We start from the raw sequence: 18,133 nt of genomic DNA, 5'->3' as shown, positions 1-18,133 counted from the left end.
CATGCCGCTTGCTTTATTTTTGGCCCTCTGAGTTTCTACAAGAAGGACAAATTTTGAATACAAAGTGATACTCTCGCCTTTATTTGTGGGTGCACAGTTAAAAGTATAGTGTTAATTCAGCACTTTAGAGAGTACTTTGGGACCAAATGCACTATACAAGATGGTAGCCCCATAATGCATGCCATACCATCTGAGGCAAGCTGTAATAGCAGAGATTCTTTAAGTATATAGAGATATGCCAATGTAATAGGTTTCTATGGGCACCTAACGTGATCAGGTTCCGGTCTGCCTAAAGGGGTGTGTCATAATACTCCTAGCATTGAATAGAACAGTCCTTAGGTCTGCCTAGGTCTGCTTAAAGGGGGATCCCCCCCCCTCTCCCTTGCAATAATAGAACCCGGAAACAATGGGCCAATGGAACCTCTCTCTCTACTTTCTCTGGTAATAGTCATTGAAAGTTTAATTACAATAGTACTACTCTACTATGACATAACACAGGGCCTTAGTAATGCTCTACAACTCGGTCATTGCCATTCTGGTAACAACAAATTTATAACGGTCTGTTTTAGCGGGTTATATAGACTCTCTCAGTGTTGAATCAACGCTGCTTTGTTTTACTGTGAGGACACGGATAGAGCCAAACAGTTTGTGTTTGACGTCAACCAGGCAATGGGAGGGGTACGAGTCTACGAAACATGCGGTTTTGAAGTTGTGACGGATGAACAAACACGTGGAGACTGGTGTTGTGCACGCAACGCTGTGTCAAACATCGTAGCCGTTGTCTTACAGGCTGCAGCTGGTTCACAACACCAGGCATGCCTCATGTGAACAGGATGCATCAGACACATGCTGTGTTATTTTTTATTGATTTTATTTATATTTCCCCTCTGTCTCTTCACTCTTTGTCACGAATCACAGCTGTGCAACACAATACTGCACAGCACTGCTTTAGATCCCTCAGCTTTCTGACGCCTTCAAAGCCATAGGTCTGGATAGTCTGATGTGTGTGTGTGTGTGTGTGTGTGTGTGTGTGTGTGTGTGTGTGTGTGTGTGTGTGTGTGTGTGTGTGTGTGTGTGTGTGTGTGTGTGTGTGTGTGTGTGTGTGTGTGTGTGTGTGTGTGTGTGTGTGTGTGTGCATACGTGTGTGTGCGCGTGCGTGCGTGCCTGTTTGTGTGTATGTGTGTGTATGTGTGTGCGTGCTTGCGTGTGTATGTATATGTGCAGGCGCATCTTGAAGCAATCATGCGTTAAAAAACCCCAGCGAGTCCTTAGGGAGGGGGTGGTGGTATGCACTGCAGAAGGCAGAAGGTGCTAACCAACGCCAGTTTCAGAAATGCTGCTCTGGCCTCCTCTAATATTCCAGAGCAGAGTTTTCCCCCCGTCTTGCATTTTTCACCAGGAGATCACATTTCTACATTTTCCCTGAAAGCCGTTGGACATTATGAAGTCACAGCGTAGGCCTACTGGCACCACAGTTAGATGAACTCTAGTCATCAGTCGTCAGGAGTTTACAAGAGTCTCTGTATACTTTTCCCTCCAAGGCCATGAATGTAAAAATCTATTTTGAAGGCTAAGTGTGAAAACCATGCATGCGCTATTCTTTTTTTTCCTTTAGTCAGTCAGAGCACAGCAGACAAACAAAGTCTTGGACGCCAGCTCAGCAGTTTGTTTGTTCAGAGTTTTCTGCCGTGGATGCACACATGCACATCAAAGTCAGACCTGTGGCACTGCAACAAAGCACAGGGCTGAAATAGAGTACAGTGTTGTGGTGAATGTGATTGGATGTTTTACTTCTCGACAGCGTTAATGTTAATGTGCTTGCTAACGTTAGCAAGGTGAGGATAACGTCATTGCTATGCATATCGGTTACTATGCAGTAACTAATGCTGTTTATATATACAGTATTAGTTACTGAACAATACACAACTCCCTAATTCCCTCCAACCCAATGTTTAACCCAGGGGTAGGGAACCGTTTTAATTCGAGGGGCCACTTCAAATATTATAAAGCCCTCCAAGGGCCGTATTATGAACACAAACCAGGATTTCCCCTGCACTGAAGGCCTGCATGTATATGGAAGACGGCCGCCTTTTCAACAGACCCCACTTTCACTAAGCTTCCTGATGGTATAACTTAATTGCATTGCAAATGTAACTTTGAAGATTTCTTTCTGAAACATACCATGTTTCATGTCGAACTATAACATTGAAATTATATTGGGCCAGATAAGGCGCCCGTAAATGGCCCTCGAGACAAAGGTTCTCCACCCCTGGTTTAATCCAAAGTCAGGCCACTGGTGGGTGGCTGGCTAACTGCTGGGCCTTTCAGTGGCGGCAGCGAAGTTGTGTGACCGAGACGAGTCACATGACGAATAGGGCTCCGTGGCTGTGCCCTAATTGGCCCCAAGGAATCTGTTCCATATGTCTCGGTGACTTAACCACCACACTGCAGAAGAGGTTAAAGAAGCGTGTGGAGCCTGGCCAGTCCACTCAATTGCTAACACATGCTGCTGAGACGCTGAGACAGACAAGAGACTGAGAATAGAGTAGTAGGGACACCAGAGAAAATGAGTCTGGAATGTGTCACTTTGTTTTGCTTGATTCAGTGTGCTGGCCTGGGATGTAATGGGGTTAGAGAGGAAGACACCATGCTTTATAAGTTCAATTCAGTTAGATGGATTGTTTACAAGAATAGGTTGTTTTTTTAAAGGTGTTCACTTGGTTAAAAAGTAATTTTTGAACCAGATCTGCCCAGGTGAACCTGTTTTTTTTTTGTTTTTTTAAATACATTTAAAGTTATTCGCTGTAAGCAGTGTAGTTGATCTAGTTTACGACATACTCATGACATATTCTGTATCTGCATGAGTGTGGCATTATTCAGTATTGTAGTGATTTGCATTGCACACTACATTGAATGAATTGTGTCAAAAATGGTGGAGATTTATTTATGTTTCACTATATTGAGCCATGGCCTTGCTACGAAATCAATCGCAGCTTCATGCCTGAGAGTGAGTGTATTTGACAGATTGGTGAGTAATCACTTCAAGTGGAGTTTTTAGATGCGTCCCACGCATCTCTATAAGAGGCTTTGGTGTCCGTCCGTCCGTCCGTCCCTCCGTCCGTCCGTCCGCCCTCCCGTGATGCGTTTCTGAATTGTGATTCCCTCTTGTGATTCCCTCTTGTGTCCACAAGGTGGCAGTCGCTCAATGGAGTGGCGGAGCTCAGTTGGAGCTCAGTTTTGGCCTGGAGCTCATGCGTGCAAACCAAAACGTCTACCATAATGGTTAGCAAACCGGCTACGCAGCTGATTGATTGCATTATCTGACACAACTGCAGAAGCACAGAAGTCTGTATGCATATTCCATCTATGTGTGCCATGTGTGCTAGCCGAGTTCCTAAACATTCACACAAAGACGTCTTCAGATAAGGAGGATAACTGTCAAGCGCCACACTCAACAAACTCTTCGTGGTCAATAACACCAAGCGGAGCACAAAACATAGGAAGGCATGAGACATTTGCAGATAGCGTTTCCTATGTTCAGTGTTGTTAGACTACACAGCGTCACCACTCAAAAGAAACAACACCCTTTGAAGAAAACAACAGCCCGAACACCGGCAATCCCCTGTATTTTTTGACAATGCTGTGAGAAGTGCAGGCAAGAGAGCAACTCGCGCTTTGAGCGTGGGTGGAGGAGATTACTTCGATACTTCGATTAACGCGAGCACAGGGAGAGTGAAGGCTGTGTTACTGTTGATCATACGCACACGCGTCTTTTAAAGGGTTTGTTCGGGGCGACCGCTTGACAGAGAGCGCGCTTTTCGGTTTATGCAGTAAATGTCTCATTGATTAGTTTATGGGTTTGTCTGTTACGGTCCACGAAGACAATATCCACGTGAAAACGCAAACGCCTGCAAACCACTGTTTTGACAGAAAGACAGTTCACCTGTCGCCTACTGTTTTCTTCCCAAAGCGGCATTTAAAAGTATTCCATGAAATCCAACATCAACGTCACTTCAAATAGGCCTAGGTGACAGCATCATGCACACACATGAAATAACACTTCAGTGAGGGGGGGACATCACTGCTCTCATATTAAAGTGAAAAGAGAATTTCACATTTTAGTTTATTTAATGTAGGCCTATGCAAAATTGCAAATACCCTATTCATTGAAATCTGTCCAGAAAGGGTTGTAATGTTTGCCTGTTTTTTATGTTTGTAATTATTTTTTTTTAAATAAAAAATCGTGATTAAAAAAAAAAATAGAGATTTTATGTTAAAAAAAAATGTGATATGGGATGGACCGATGGCCCCCCTAGCTAAATTCGCCTTAGGTCCCCAAATTGCTAAATGTAGTGTAAGGGATTATTTTGAAAAGACAGTAACATGTAATCAGCAATGCATTACAGTTTTTCAGTAACTTGCCCAACACTGTTGAAATCCTATGGTACTTTTTCAAATCCAGGCTTATACAGTACATGGTAGGCTTATTGATAATTGCATTGACAGGTTATGAGGAGGCCAAGGGGGCGTTTGGGCAAAAAAGGTTCAGAACGGGCATAGACGGACGCATCTGTTGTCCGCCTGTCGGACTTGTTTGTTTTGTTTTTACTATTCAAATGGTTATTACATAAACCTACCAGGTGGTGTCTCTGTAGTCATTGCTTCTGTGCAGATATTTAGCGTGTACCAGATGTAGTGGAGCATATTCTGTACAGTTAAGTGGCAATAAGTGAAGAAACTGGCTACATCCTATGCATGCATTTTTGAAAAGATATTTTTTTAGCTTGTTGTGCCTTTATTGGGGACAGGACAGTAGACAGGAATTGAGTGGGACAGAGAGAGGGGGCCGGGTTGGGACGAGAGTTACGACCCAGGCGGGACTCGCACCTGGCCCCCCATGGGCATACAAGCCCATATGTGGGGGACCACAGCACCTCCCTATACACTTACATTTATAGTGGTTTAGGTTTGTGGAATTCTATACTACACATTCTATATATATTCTATATATATTCTATACAACATCAGAGATGCTTCATCTTTAGAATGACAACATCGACTCTCAGCGTTTACTGTACAACCAGCCATCTCAAAAGTATTCTACTTGGGCAGACACACCCACAGGCAGTGGAAAAGGGAAGTGTGCTCTACACGCATAGAAATGATAGTTGTTCTGGGGGCGCCGTGGTTCAGTGGGCCCGAGTCCCACCTGAAGTCATTTCCCGATCCCTCCCTTTTTTATCTCTCCCATTAATTTACTTACTGTACTCTCTCTCTCTCTCTCTCTCTCTCACTCACTCACTCACTCACTCACTCACTCACTCACTCACTCACTCACTCACTCTTCTATCATAACAGGGGCTGTCACGCCAACGAGCCTGGCTGTTTGGGGTAGTGGTCAGAACACACCCTTAAACCCTGGTGATGGTCACTCCATCACAGGGTACATTAAGGCCTACAGAATATCCTATGCTCCAGCCATGCACATTTTGTCATTCAACATTTTCACTATCAAGCTGTTTGGAGGCATCTAAATGTAGCTGGCCAGTGCTAAAACTGAATGCAGCGTAACCACTTTCCCAAAGTGACCACCATCCCAGCTCGCCTCTGAGTCTGGCACCAGAGATTATTGTGTCGTGTTCCCACACACAAGTCTGTGATAACTGTAACCATGATTTATCACACAGCTACAAAGACTCCAAAAACCAAAACAAGTCCTGAAATGAATGACTCCAACGAAACCAAAACAATGATGTTCCCGCTGTTTAAAACACTGAAATCGCTTCCAATAAACCTAGACGTAAGCTCATTAAATATTACAAAGCCAGTGAAAACAGTGTCTACTTCCTCTGACTGTGGAGCTCCTACTGTAATAAGCACTTCATCCCAACCCACACAGTAAATTTTCAGTGTTAATTCAACACTTAGTGAGTCGAATCTAACACTTGTAGTAGGAGCTACTCTGTTAATGTGGAATAACTGTAACACCACAACATTTACTGGGTTCACAAAAGTAATCCTGCACGTTGCTCTCTTGGTGTGTACTAGGTAAACATGGAGGATGTGTTGCGGATCTTCCTTTGGTAGCGGTTGTGAATTAGGAGGCCTTAGGCCAGTGCTGCCCAAACTTTTTCTGCTGGACCCCCTTTTGCACCCAAGAATATTTTTGCGATTTCCAGTCCCCTGTATTGCAAACGCCAAACATTATTTGGCTGTTTACATTGCTAAATTCTAATTTGATATTCACAGGAAAAGTGAAAACTTCTAAAACTTATAAGTGAGAATTTCTACGAACTAATTTATGGAGTTATGTTAACCTATTAACCTGTTTTAATATTTTTTAAAAAGTTTTTTCTGTCTGCGACCCACCCTGCAGTATCTCTGCGGCCCCCCATAGGGGTCCCGACCCAGAGTTTGCGAACCCCTGCCTTAGGCCATGCTCAGGAGATGTTCTTCCAGATGACAGCACTCGGAAAACAAAGCCCGAACAAAGCCTGAGGTTCCTTAGAAAGCCATGAACTCACCCTTATCCCGCCCAGCTCCGAGACCCATGACTATCATTATCACACACACTTCCTCCCTCTTGACATAAACATGCACACATGCAGACACACACACACACACAGACACACACACACTCTCACACACACACTCTCACACACATGCACACACACACACACACACACACACACACACACACACACACACACACACACACACACACACACATGCACACACACACATGCACACACATGCACACACACGCACACACAAACATACACACACACCAAGTCAAATTTATACAATGGCAATCATGGTTGTGTCAGTGTAGACGGTGAGTGCCTGGAGCAGGAGAGGAGAGGGGAGGGGAGGAGGTTGTAATTGCAGGGTGTTGATATGGACGCCGTCTGCCGGCTGAACTTACTGCTTCTCTCTCTCTCCCTTTCTGTCTCTCTCTTCCTCTCCAACTCTCTCTTCTCTCTCTCTCTCTCACTGTCATTGTCTTTCTCTCTCTTTCTCTCTGTCTGTGTGTCTGTCTCTCTCTCTCTTTTTGTATACATGTACCGCTCTCTCATTCTTTATCTCTCTACCACTTACACGTAAACCTCCATCTCGCTATGCCCATCTCACTTCTCTCTCTCTCTTTTTCCCTTATATCTCCCCCTCATGCTGTCTCATTCCCTCCTTCCTCTATTTCATTCTTCCTCCTCACCCCTCTGTATCCCCCTCCATGGCATCAACTCTCTCTTTCTCTCCCTCGCTCTCTCTCTCCCTCTCCCCCTCATTCTCACAATCTATATATTTTATTTTATGTTTTTTTCACCTGCCCAGAGACCGCAGATGAAAACTAGCTGCTAAGCGACAATCTGGTTCAGGTCATCATCTTACTTTTGTAATAACTGTGCGTTGCACATGGACCCTGTCAAAATAAACCAAATAAACTAAACTAATCCCTTAAGACACTGCCCCTGTTATGAATCAGCTGTTCCCAAAATTTCAATAACCAAGTCATATTGCACACAATACTAAAGGCACTGTGCACTGTCATAGTAGTGTAATACAGTACGATGGTAGTCAGTGGCTATTACAACGTTCCACTGGTGGAATGGTGTGTGCTAAGGGGCTGCACTAAACCGCCACCTCCTCCCCCCCTACAGACGGTGGTGATGGGGGGTCCGTGGCATCGATGTCGTCCTCAGCGTCTGCCAGCGGAGGAGGTCCAGAGGAGGGCTCCTCCAACAGCTCAGACTCGGGCTCCATCGTGCTGCGTGACTACCAGCTGGAGGTGGCGCGGCCGGCGCTGGAGGGCCGCAACGTCATCATCTGCCTGCCCACGGGCAGCGGCAAGACCCGGGTGGCCGTCTACATCACCCAGCATCACCTGGAGACCAGGACCAGGCTGGGCCTGCCAGCGAAGGTGGTGGTGCTGGTCAATAAGGTAAACACCAGCGTACACACACATACACACACACATGCACGTGCACACATATGAACACATGCATGCGCAAACACACATAGACACACGTACACACACAGACACAGGTGCACTTTCATGTGTGCGGTCACATACATTCTCCTGTAAACTCATGCACATGCATTCATTACAAACACACACACACCTCAGTCCACGGGGCAAGTGCCCTGTATGCCTTCTGGCCAATCAAACCATGTTACAGGCCCTGGTCCCCCTAAATCAGATGTTTATCATAGATGGCCCAGCACAGTCCTGAGTCCTCTCCTGGCTCTCCCCCTCGTGCACAATTGAAAACTTCTCAGAAATCCATAAAAAAGTGTCGTACCAAAGTACAAATCCACAGAAGGTCAAGTATATACAAGCCCCAGTCCAGTCTCTACACCCTGCACTAGAGCGTGCTAGCTCCCCAGTGTCTGAGCTGGCGCCTGCAGTGTTCCTACTCTCCAAGTGGCTCCCAGGTGGCTTTGACCTATGACCTTTATAAGCCCAGAGACACAGAGGGTAGTGAGCACAGTGTGAAATTAACGTGTTTGTGTGCTGTCTCTTCTATGCCCAACACACACACACAGACACACACACACACACACACACACACACACACACACACACACACACACACACACACACACACACACACACACACACACGTGTACTCTCTCAAATACCTTTCTACTTTTTTCACAGTCATTCTCTCTCTCTCTCTCTCTCTCTCTCTCTCTCTCTCTCTCTCTCTCTCTCTCTCTCTCTCTCTCTCTCTCTCTCTCTCTCTCTCTCTCTCTCTCTCTCTCTGACAACACACATATGCTGTCAACATGTTGGAGGTTAGGTCATTTTGTTGTCTGCTAACCCAGATCAGATGTAGTTCATCCCCCATATGTGCTATGGTGCACTCTCGGCAAGTCTCAGCAACAGACAGTTGCTTGCTTGTGGCCATGTTATTTTTATTGTTGCTGTTCAGATAGGGGAACTACACTTTGGATTGCTCAGACCCACCGTTAGAAACGCACTGGAAATGAATCACCCACCCTAGACATCTGACTAGGCTCTAAAATGTCTGAATTAACACACACCCTTTTATGTGTCGACGTACTGTGAGTTGGTGTGTGTCACACTTCCTTATTCCAAAGTAAGTGTGTGTGCGTGTGCGTGTGCGTGTGTGTGCGTGCATGCGTGGGGGGGTGACAGCTGTCAGGAAATGAAGAAACCTCTGTGACTGCAATAAAAAAATACATCACATACAGTAATCCCATGATCATTGAAAGCAAATAATATTCTGCATATCTGACATCTGTTGTTTTTTCTGGTAAGACTTTATTTGTATAGCGTCCAGACGGAGACTTACAGATGGTTTGCTGAAATTCAGTATCATTCCGTTTATTTTTTCACCGATTTATCGCCTTGTTCAAATCCAACCCTTGTATTCTATTGGGCCACACACAGTTTCAGCAAATTGTTTGGGAAAGCAACACTACGTATTTAGTAGAAAAGAGAGATATCCTCTGCGCTCCTGGACTTCACAATCTGGTGCGTGACGGGAAAAGGACTAGTAATTGTAGACAGTAACATTTCCACATCTGAAAATGCTCTGGTGACTCTCTTCTTTGTTTACAACATATTTCGTTTTAACAGTTCATCAATTTGAAAGTGACAGTAAGTGAAAGTAAGCCTGAATTTGCCTCATCATCACCCTTCATCCATGACAACTGCATTACACATTTGGACAAGTGGGCCAGAGCAGAGCAGAGGAGTAGCAGAGAAGTTGACGGGGGTCCTGAAATTGGGTCCTCATTATATTGTATGCATTGGGCGGGGGGCCCTTTTCAGATGACTTTGTCCTTTGCCCTGACCAAAGCTGTCAGTGGCCCTGCTCATTAGTACCAAAGTGTGACAATTGTGCTGCCATCTTGTTGGGCAACCAAAGATGAAAAGTTACTAAGTGCCAAACATAGTAACTATCCAAAATAATCTCTTATCCTACTTTATGCTGAAAGAAAGCCTTGGCCAAGACTATTCACAGAGGGTTTGTTAATTTAATATTCGATTCGAATGTACATATTTAGTCAATTGGGGTCTAATAAACCGTGACCATAACTTGATTTTAAAATAAATCCTTGGCCGAGACACAGAGGTTTCTTTCCGTTATCCTAATCCCTGTCCTCCCTTGTGCTTGTAACCTCATGATGATGTCGCAAGAAGTCATTCACAAAGTTTAATTCAAGTTCAAATCATCTCTCAAAAGCGCAATTCAAAGGTCATTTTGTCATTTGTAGTCGGGATGTTGAATCGGGAAAAGTCCCCCAAAAGTTGTTCTGGCTAGGTTGACACTGTACTAGGGAAACTTTGTTTTTTCCTCGGGGGTGGGCCGTCAGCGAAGTACAAGACCACAAACACAGGTGGAGGACGGTAGGTAGGATAATGGAATGTATACAGACTGTTTATAAAGGCTGCATTAAGAATTTGTAGTGTAGATGGTCAATGAGGGGCCTGTCTTATATAAACTGTGGCCATAGTTTGATGCTAAAATAAATGGAGGTTCCTCCAGTGGAGCAGCACTACTCTGGAGCATTCTCCCAAATGAATCTCCTGACTAGTTTTGATCAAAACAGCCTCAAGACACACTTTGCACAGATTTTGCCAAAAAACGCCCATTCACTGCCATTCAGAATTTCAAGCCTATTGTGCAGCCCTTTAACATCCAGTAGATTGAATTTTCTATAAAGTCATGGTTGTGCAAAGGAACAATACTGCAAGAGCAGAGCAGGATTTAGCATGTTTAATTTTCAAGCAGCGTTTGATGCACCCTAGTAGATCTTCTAAGGGGTTCATCTAATAATCTGTGACCCTAGTTTGATCCTAAAACAAATAAGCCCTTTGGGGCTGTGTGGTTTTCCAGGTTAAAAAGGTAGAGAATGGGTTCACAGGTGCTGGACAACTGAATATAACCTAAGGATGTAATAAACGTGCACTTGATGAAGTACTGAGCTTCCAAAACGTGTAATTTAATATTTGGGAGCATAGAGCAGTGTTGCGAAACACCTTGCCATTAAATATATGAGAGTATAGAACAGTGTTTAACATGTATTATTTCCTTTTGGTTTCTCAGATTCCCCTGGTGGAGCAGCATTACTCCAATGAGTTCAGCAAGTACTTGAAGCACCAGTACAGAGTGGAGCGCGTGAGTGGCAACTCGCAGCTGAAGATCTCCTTCCCCGAGGTCGCCAGGAAGAATGACATCATCATCTGCACGGCCCAGATCCTTGAAAACTCTTTCGCCAACGCCAAGAAGGGAGGAGAGGACGGCATTGCTCTCACAGGTTCAAACATTCAAACTTCAAACGTTTTTTCAAAGTATACTGTTTGGGCTTTTGTCTACTTGGATTAGAGAGTGAAGTGGAAGTGGAAGAGAGAGAGAGGGTAGGTGGGAAATCACCCAGGCCGGATTCAAACCCAGGTCCCTATGTGCTCTTCCTGGGTCCCTATGTTTCCCTTTAGATTCATGGCTGAAAGGCACCTGAGACATCCCCATACTGTACATACATGCACGCGCGCACACACACACACACACACACACACACACACACACACACACACACACACACACACACACACACACACACACACACACACGCGCGCGCGCACACACCTCTTCCTCTTTCTTTCTGTCTCTCTCCATCTCTTTCAGTTTGTGCATGTGTAGGGCAGCACTGCACGAGTGTATGCATGAGCCGCAAGCCTTCTAATAGCAGTTTCTCAACGGGGGGCTCTAAAGTGTTGGGGAGCCCCTAGGGTGGCGTTGATAAAGATACTTGCAGCTGAGAGCAATCAATACTTATTGGTAGTTGCCATTGGGGGCATCAATCCATTTTATTTTTTAATTATAAGGAGCATTGGGAGGTTCATGATGAGGTCCAGGGCACGTTTATTCAAAAAAGGGTGAGAGCCACTGCTTTAGATGCTATGGAAGTGCTAGCGCAATATGATCTCACAGAATTCCCTGGAATAGAGCATTGCACAGAATTTCAAGATCCGTAACACAGACATAGATTCCATGTCCATTCCACAGAATTCTGTGAGATCAGACTGGTTAGCGTGTTAGCGCCAGAGCATTCCAGCGCCCCATTCAAACTCTCCTCCTTTACTTTTTCCCGCTCCTACTAAGAAGGTGATTCTGGGGCTCCTTGCCCCCTTATTCCCCTCGCTCGTCCCCTGGGAGTTCATGATTCGCAGTTGACAGGCGTTACGCAAGAGAGCGCCTTGGACGTGGACGGCACTGTGCCTGAGCGATCTTGGATGAAAGATATCCCTGGCGCTGGCTGCGTAGGGTGGGGGGGGGGTTGTGGGCTGGTTGGCGGTGGTGGGAGGAGGTAAGATCGACTGAATGGAAGGACTCACTTCCTCCACACTCCTCCGTTTTATTCCTCCATCATCATCCCTCCACCCCCCCCTCCTCATCCTCCCTTAGGGACATTCCGATGACAAGTTTCTGTCATATCCAGCAGGTTCTTCTTTTTCTGCCTGGCAGTCTGGAGCTGGCACCGCACACTGTGTGTGTGTGTGTGTGTGTGTGTGTGTGTGTGTGTGTGTGTGTGTGTGTGTGTGTGTGTGTGTGTGTGTGTGTGTGTGTGTGTGTGTGTGTGTGTGTGTGTGTGTGTGCGCGCGCACCGTGCACTGTATGTGTGTGCGTGCGTGCATGCGTGTGTGTGTGCGTGTGTGTGTGTGTGTTCTGACCCTAAGGTGGAATTTCCCCAAGTGGAACAGATGCTGTTTGCTCCGCTCCTTCTTCCTGTTTTTTTGCTATTATATTATTTTATTATTTACACATATTTAGTGTGTAATCGTTTGTTTGTTTGTTTGCTTGCCTGAAGAGGTAGTGGAGTCGGGTGTGGTGTGGTGGGGAGTGGAGGGGGGTGATGGTAAATGTCTGGCCCCGAGTCTGTTCAAGTCATCAGGGGGTGGCACATCAAATACGCCGGAGGCCTCCTGTCATTGCATCAAGCTTAATGTTCCACGCCACGGCTTGCACCCGGTGTGTGTGTGTGTGTGTGTGTGTGTGTGTGTGTGTGTGTGTGTGTGTGTGTGTGTGTGTGTGTGTGTGTGTGTGTGTGTGTGTGTGTGTGTGTGTGTGTGTGTGTGTGTGTTTTCAGTTTTTCTTCTTAGCCTCCTGGGTCGTGTTGGTTAGTCCTCCATACTTAAAAAAGCAGAAGGTGAATTTGTAAAACAAAACTCCAAAGCATCAATCACAGCTGTGAAATGCATACGTAGCATGCCCCCTTTCCTTTCTCACTTTTCTCCTCTCCACACCTCTCCACTCTGCTCTGCTCCCCTCTCCTTTCCACTCCTCTCCACTCTGCTCTGCTCTGCTCTGCTCTCCTCTCCTCTCCTCTCCTCTCCTCTCCTCTCCTCTCCTCTCCTCTCCTCTCCTTTCCTTTCGTCTCCTCTGCTCTGCTCTGCTCTCCTCTCCTCTCCTCTCCTCTCCTCTCCTCTCCTCTCCGCTCTGCTCTTCTGTTCTCTGTTCTCCTCTCCTCTCCTCTCCTCTCCTCTGCTCTCTGGCTTGGAGGCACAGGCTGAGGTTTGGAAGAGGGAGAGGGAGAGGGAGAGGGAGAGGTGTGGGGTTCCGCTGTAAGTTTTCCAAGCGGTCTGACGTGAAAAGCTCGGCTGGGTCACATTCTGCAGCCAAAGCTGCGGTGTAAAATTGCACTCACCAGGAAAAGAGAGCTGAGGGGAAAAAAGGCCAGACACAAGAAAAAAAATGTGCTATCCTTGTGTATTTGAAAAATCTGCAAATCTGGAAACAAAACAACCGCTAGATAAAGGGTGGAGGTTGGCGTTTCCAGCAAGAGAATGGACATATGTCAGCCCTATGCTTCAGCATAAATACATTCTGTAGGACAGAGTTTGCAGATCTTGAGGTCTGTGATGAGGAGTTGAGAGGGATAGACAGTAAAACAAACTACAGGAAAAGACAAATGTCCACACAGAGAGATCAAAAGAGAGGTAGAGATGCCAGAGAGAGAGAGAGAGAGCGAGAGAGAGAGAGAGAGAGAGAGAGAGAGAGAGAGAGAGAGAGAAAGTGGGTCACGCACAACATGAACTGCTGGTGAAGGCATTTAATTTGAGGAGAGCAAAAGTTGGAGGAGTGGTGAGCTCATGATGTTCTTGCCCCGCCTGTAGAGGTCCTGAACCCCTGGTCACAGGGGAGGGCGGTGAGGTGAGGACCTCTAGCACTGGAGCACAGATTGTGGATCAAGGAAGAAGACAGGGGCAAGCAGGTTAGTTTTCCAGGAGAGAGGGGATCCAGAATTGGATCCTCATCATGTTATGTATTTGGTGGGGGTGCCCTTGCAGATGACTCTGTCCCGGGTCCAGCCAAAGTTGTCAACGGCCCTGGTAGGGATCATAAAAACACATGGTGCTGCTGGGGGATATGCACTCAGACCGCCCCACCCCCCATAAGACACACCTTAACACTCAACATTACTTACACTCCACAGATTCTCATTGCAGCCAGTGGGAAGCTTCAATGAAAAACCCTTCGCTTACTTTATGAAAAGTATACTCAAAAATCTTTTCCATAACAAAAAAATATTCAAAAGCAGGGCTAGACTGGGATCAAACCACGACCCGGATATTTTTTGCACGATCGGCCCCCTCTAAACTGAGGGTTAGTCTCAAAGAAAATTTAAAAGAAACCCACAACAGAGGCCCATCGGCCAACCCAGCAATGCCCTGTGTGCCAGATTACCAGTCCAGTTTAAAAGACTGCCAAAGACCCTACAGCTCACTAAAAGCGCTGCATAATAAAACATGGTGAAATGCATGGAATCGTTAGTGGACTGACATAATGTTCAAAGTACATGAAAGTCCTTGGAAGTGCTCTGTGTTCAGTGTAGTTCAGGTGTAGCCTGGTCCTGACCATCCCATAATACTACCATTTCATTTCGTGTTTCGTGAGGTACCAGACGTAGTGCGGAGCCAAGTCTCTTGGCGGACGTACGTAGGATGGTGCGCGAGGCTAGTTCAGGTGCAGGTGTAAGGCAGGAAAACGTGATCAATACTATAAGTTCAGAAAACACAGAATGCTGTTCTTTTGTCTTTTTTTCATTTCTTGGAGCAAACTTTTTCTTTAGTTTCAGTATTGGACTGACCTAGTATCTTTGTGTACCCTTGTAGACATCACGCTGTTGGTGATTGACGAGTGCCACCACACGCAGAAGGGCGGGGTGTACAACCACATCATGCTGCGCTACCTGCGCCAGAAGCACCGCAACCCCCTGCTGCGCAAGGAGGGCCGGGAGACGGTGCCCATCCCCCAGGTGCTGGGCCTCACCGCCTCCCCGGGGGTCGGGGGAGCCAAGACGCAGCAGAAGGCAGAGGAGCACATACTACGGGTACAGTAGAGAAACATGGACACACACACGCACACACGCACACACACACACACACACACACACACACACACACACACACACACACACACACACACACAGCAGAAGGCAGAGGAGCACATACTACGGGTACAGTAGAGAAACATGAACACACACACGCACACGCACACGCACACGCACACACACACACACACACACACACACACACTCACACTCACACAGAAGAGGTCAGAGGAACACATACTACGGGTACAGTAGAGAAACATGAACACACACACACACACACACACACACACACACACACACACACACACAGCAGAAGGCAGAGGAGCACATACTACGGGTACAGTAGAGAAACACACACACACACACACACACACACACACACACACACACACACACACACACACACACACACACACACACACACACACACACACACACACACACAGAAGGCAGAGGAGCACATACTACGGGTACAGTAGAGGAACATTCATGCATACGTACACACATACACACATTAGAGAAACACACATACTACGGGTACAGTAGAGAAATGCATAGGCACATACGCGCGCACACAGTAGAGGAGCTCATAGGGGTACATTAGAGAAGCACTGGGTGCACACTCGCACCCACACACACACACACACACACACACACACACACACACACACACACACACACACACACACACACACACACACACACACACACACACACACACACACGTGCAAGCACATACGCACACACATTATGCACCCCATTAATTATCCCTCTATCCCCTTCTCTCTGTCTTTGTTCTTCCTATAATGTGTGTGTACTATATCAACTCCCTTCCCCTTGTTTCCCATGTCTGCATGTCCTCTTGACCCTGCATTCATTCATCACTTTCCCTCTCTCTCTTTCTCTACTCTTCTTCTCTACTCCCTCTCTTTAACTCTCTCTATCCTCCTCTCTCTGTCGCTCTTTCACTTTTTCTTTCTTTCTTTCTATCTATCTATCTATCTATCTATCTATCTATCTATCTATCTATCTATCTATCTATCTATCTGTCTATCTCTCTCTCTCTCTCTCTCTCTCTCTCTCTCTCTCCCTCTCTCTCTCTCTCTCTCTCTCTCTTTCCTTCTTTCTGTCTTTTTTTACTGCTACTTCTTCCTTTACTCTCTTTCCCTTGGTCTTTCACTTCTTTTTACTACCTTCTGTTCTTCTGGTGTCCAGACGTTCGCTGCTTTGTGTCCAGCTCAGTTTTTCCTCAGCCCCGTCCGTAACGTGGCGAGCTGGATTGAATTTGGCCATAAATAAGGCATACAGGGCATTTGCCCGGTGGACTGTTCATGATTTTTTTTGGCCTGGCCTCCCTCTCAATGGTATCAGTCCTTATGCCATTACAGAAGCCTCTCCAAGACACGGAGATATACATGAAGCATTTTGGCTGTTGCAGTCAACATCATGGCTCATATTACATCACATTAATGTCGGCATATGCTTAATTGTCTCTCTCTCTGGATGCCTGGTGGACTAGTCTCCGCTGAAAATGCCTGACGCAGTTTGTTATCCCAGTCCAGCTCTGTGTGGAGGCAGGGCTGTTTCCAATGTTCCACATGGCCCCCATACTCCCAGCAGCTGTAAAGTTTCCCTAATAAAAACACATTGCCCTGCGCTGACACAAGAGGTCTGGGGATGGGGCTGAGGCTGGGGATGGGGATGAGGATGGGCCTGCCCCTCTCTCAAGTGGTTTTCTAATCGTTATGTATGTGCGTGAAGATAAAAAGCTGATTTGTCTTAAGTTGAAGTTTAATGTTGAAAATAAAGCATGTTGGTAACACTTTGTTTTACAGCTCTATTCTTAGTCTACTTACGCACACTTACAATGTACGCGCCTAAGACTAAACATATGGTGCAATGTAAGTACAATACTTTGCCTATTGCTGCACACTTTTTTAAACTGCACCTAATTAATGTCACAGGACAGTAAAACAAAGCACAGCCCGGCTGTAGTTTAAATAAAATGGTGTCATTCTCCAAGACATGCTCTTCATGTTACATCATAACTCAATTGCCTTTTGCCTTTTTTGTCCTTCATGTCAAATGCAGATAGGTGCAAACCAGTATGTCTTAAAATGCAATAAAATGGTGCCATTCTTCAGGATGTCCTCTTCATATTACATCATAACTCTATTGCCTTTTGCCTTTTTTGTCCTTCATGTCGAATGCGGATCGGTGCTAACCAGTATGTTTTATTTTAAAATGCAATAAAATGGTGCCATTCTTCAAGATCTGCTCTCCATATTACATCATAACTCAATTGCCTTTTGCCTTTTTTGTCCTTCATGCCCTGCCGTACTTTATGCAGATCTGCGCTAACCTGGACGCTTGCACCATCATGACTAAGAAACTGGAGGAGGAGTCCAAGTCTCCGTTCAAAAGGATCGCCAGCGCAAATAAGAGGGCAGAGGTACAGTACTTAGCCTACTTGACTTCGCTCATATCAAATTTTCCGTAGACATTTTTTTCCAAACACTAGCGGCTGGGGTAGGTCATAGTTTTGGAAGGCCGCAGTGTGTGTGTGTTGCCGAATGCCTTTGACGGCTGTAAGCAATCCACATAAATGCAGGCTTGCCTCTGCTCTCTTAGCCGTCTGCCCATGCAATGTGGGATAAATGCAGTAAGACTGACAGAGGCACAGCAAGCAGGCGGCTTGAAAATCTATTTATGTAGTTTGTTTCAGCATGGGTATTAAAACCTACACTGTTTTCCTATAAACATAGAG

At 45.9% G+C, this 18,133-nt stretch overlaps 1 protein-coding gene across 1 annotated transcript in view; it reads left to right on the top strand.

Moving 5' to 3' along the window:
* Positions 1-18,133, top strand: part of ifih1 (interferon induced with helicase C domain 1) — a 38,897-nt gene that overhangs the window by 5,491 nt on the left and 15,273 nt on the right. Inside the window, exons 6-9 of the mRNA XM_063214059.1 lie at positions 7,659-7,939; positions 11,079-11,289; positions 15,146-15,363; positions 17,717-17,818. Of these exons, the coding sequence (XP_063070129.1) occupies positions 7,659-7,939; positions 11,079-11,289; positions 15,146-15,363; positions 17,717-17,818 (812 nt within the window). The remainder of the gene's footprint in view (positions 1-7,658; positions 7,940-11,078; positions 11,290-15,145; positions 15,364-17,716; positions 17,819-18,133) is intronic.

The sequence above is a fragment of the Engraulis encrasicolus genome, chromosome 13, assembly GCF_034702125.1.
Source record: "Engraulis encrasicolus isolate BLACKSEA-1 chromosome 13, IST_EnEncr_1.0, whole genome shotgun sequence".
NCBI lineage: Eukaryota > Metazoa > Chordata > Actinopteri > Clupeiformes > Engraulidae > Engraulis > Engraulis encrasicolus.
This window is presented reverse-complemented; position numbering and strand designations above follow the sequence as displayed.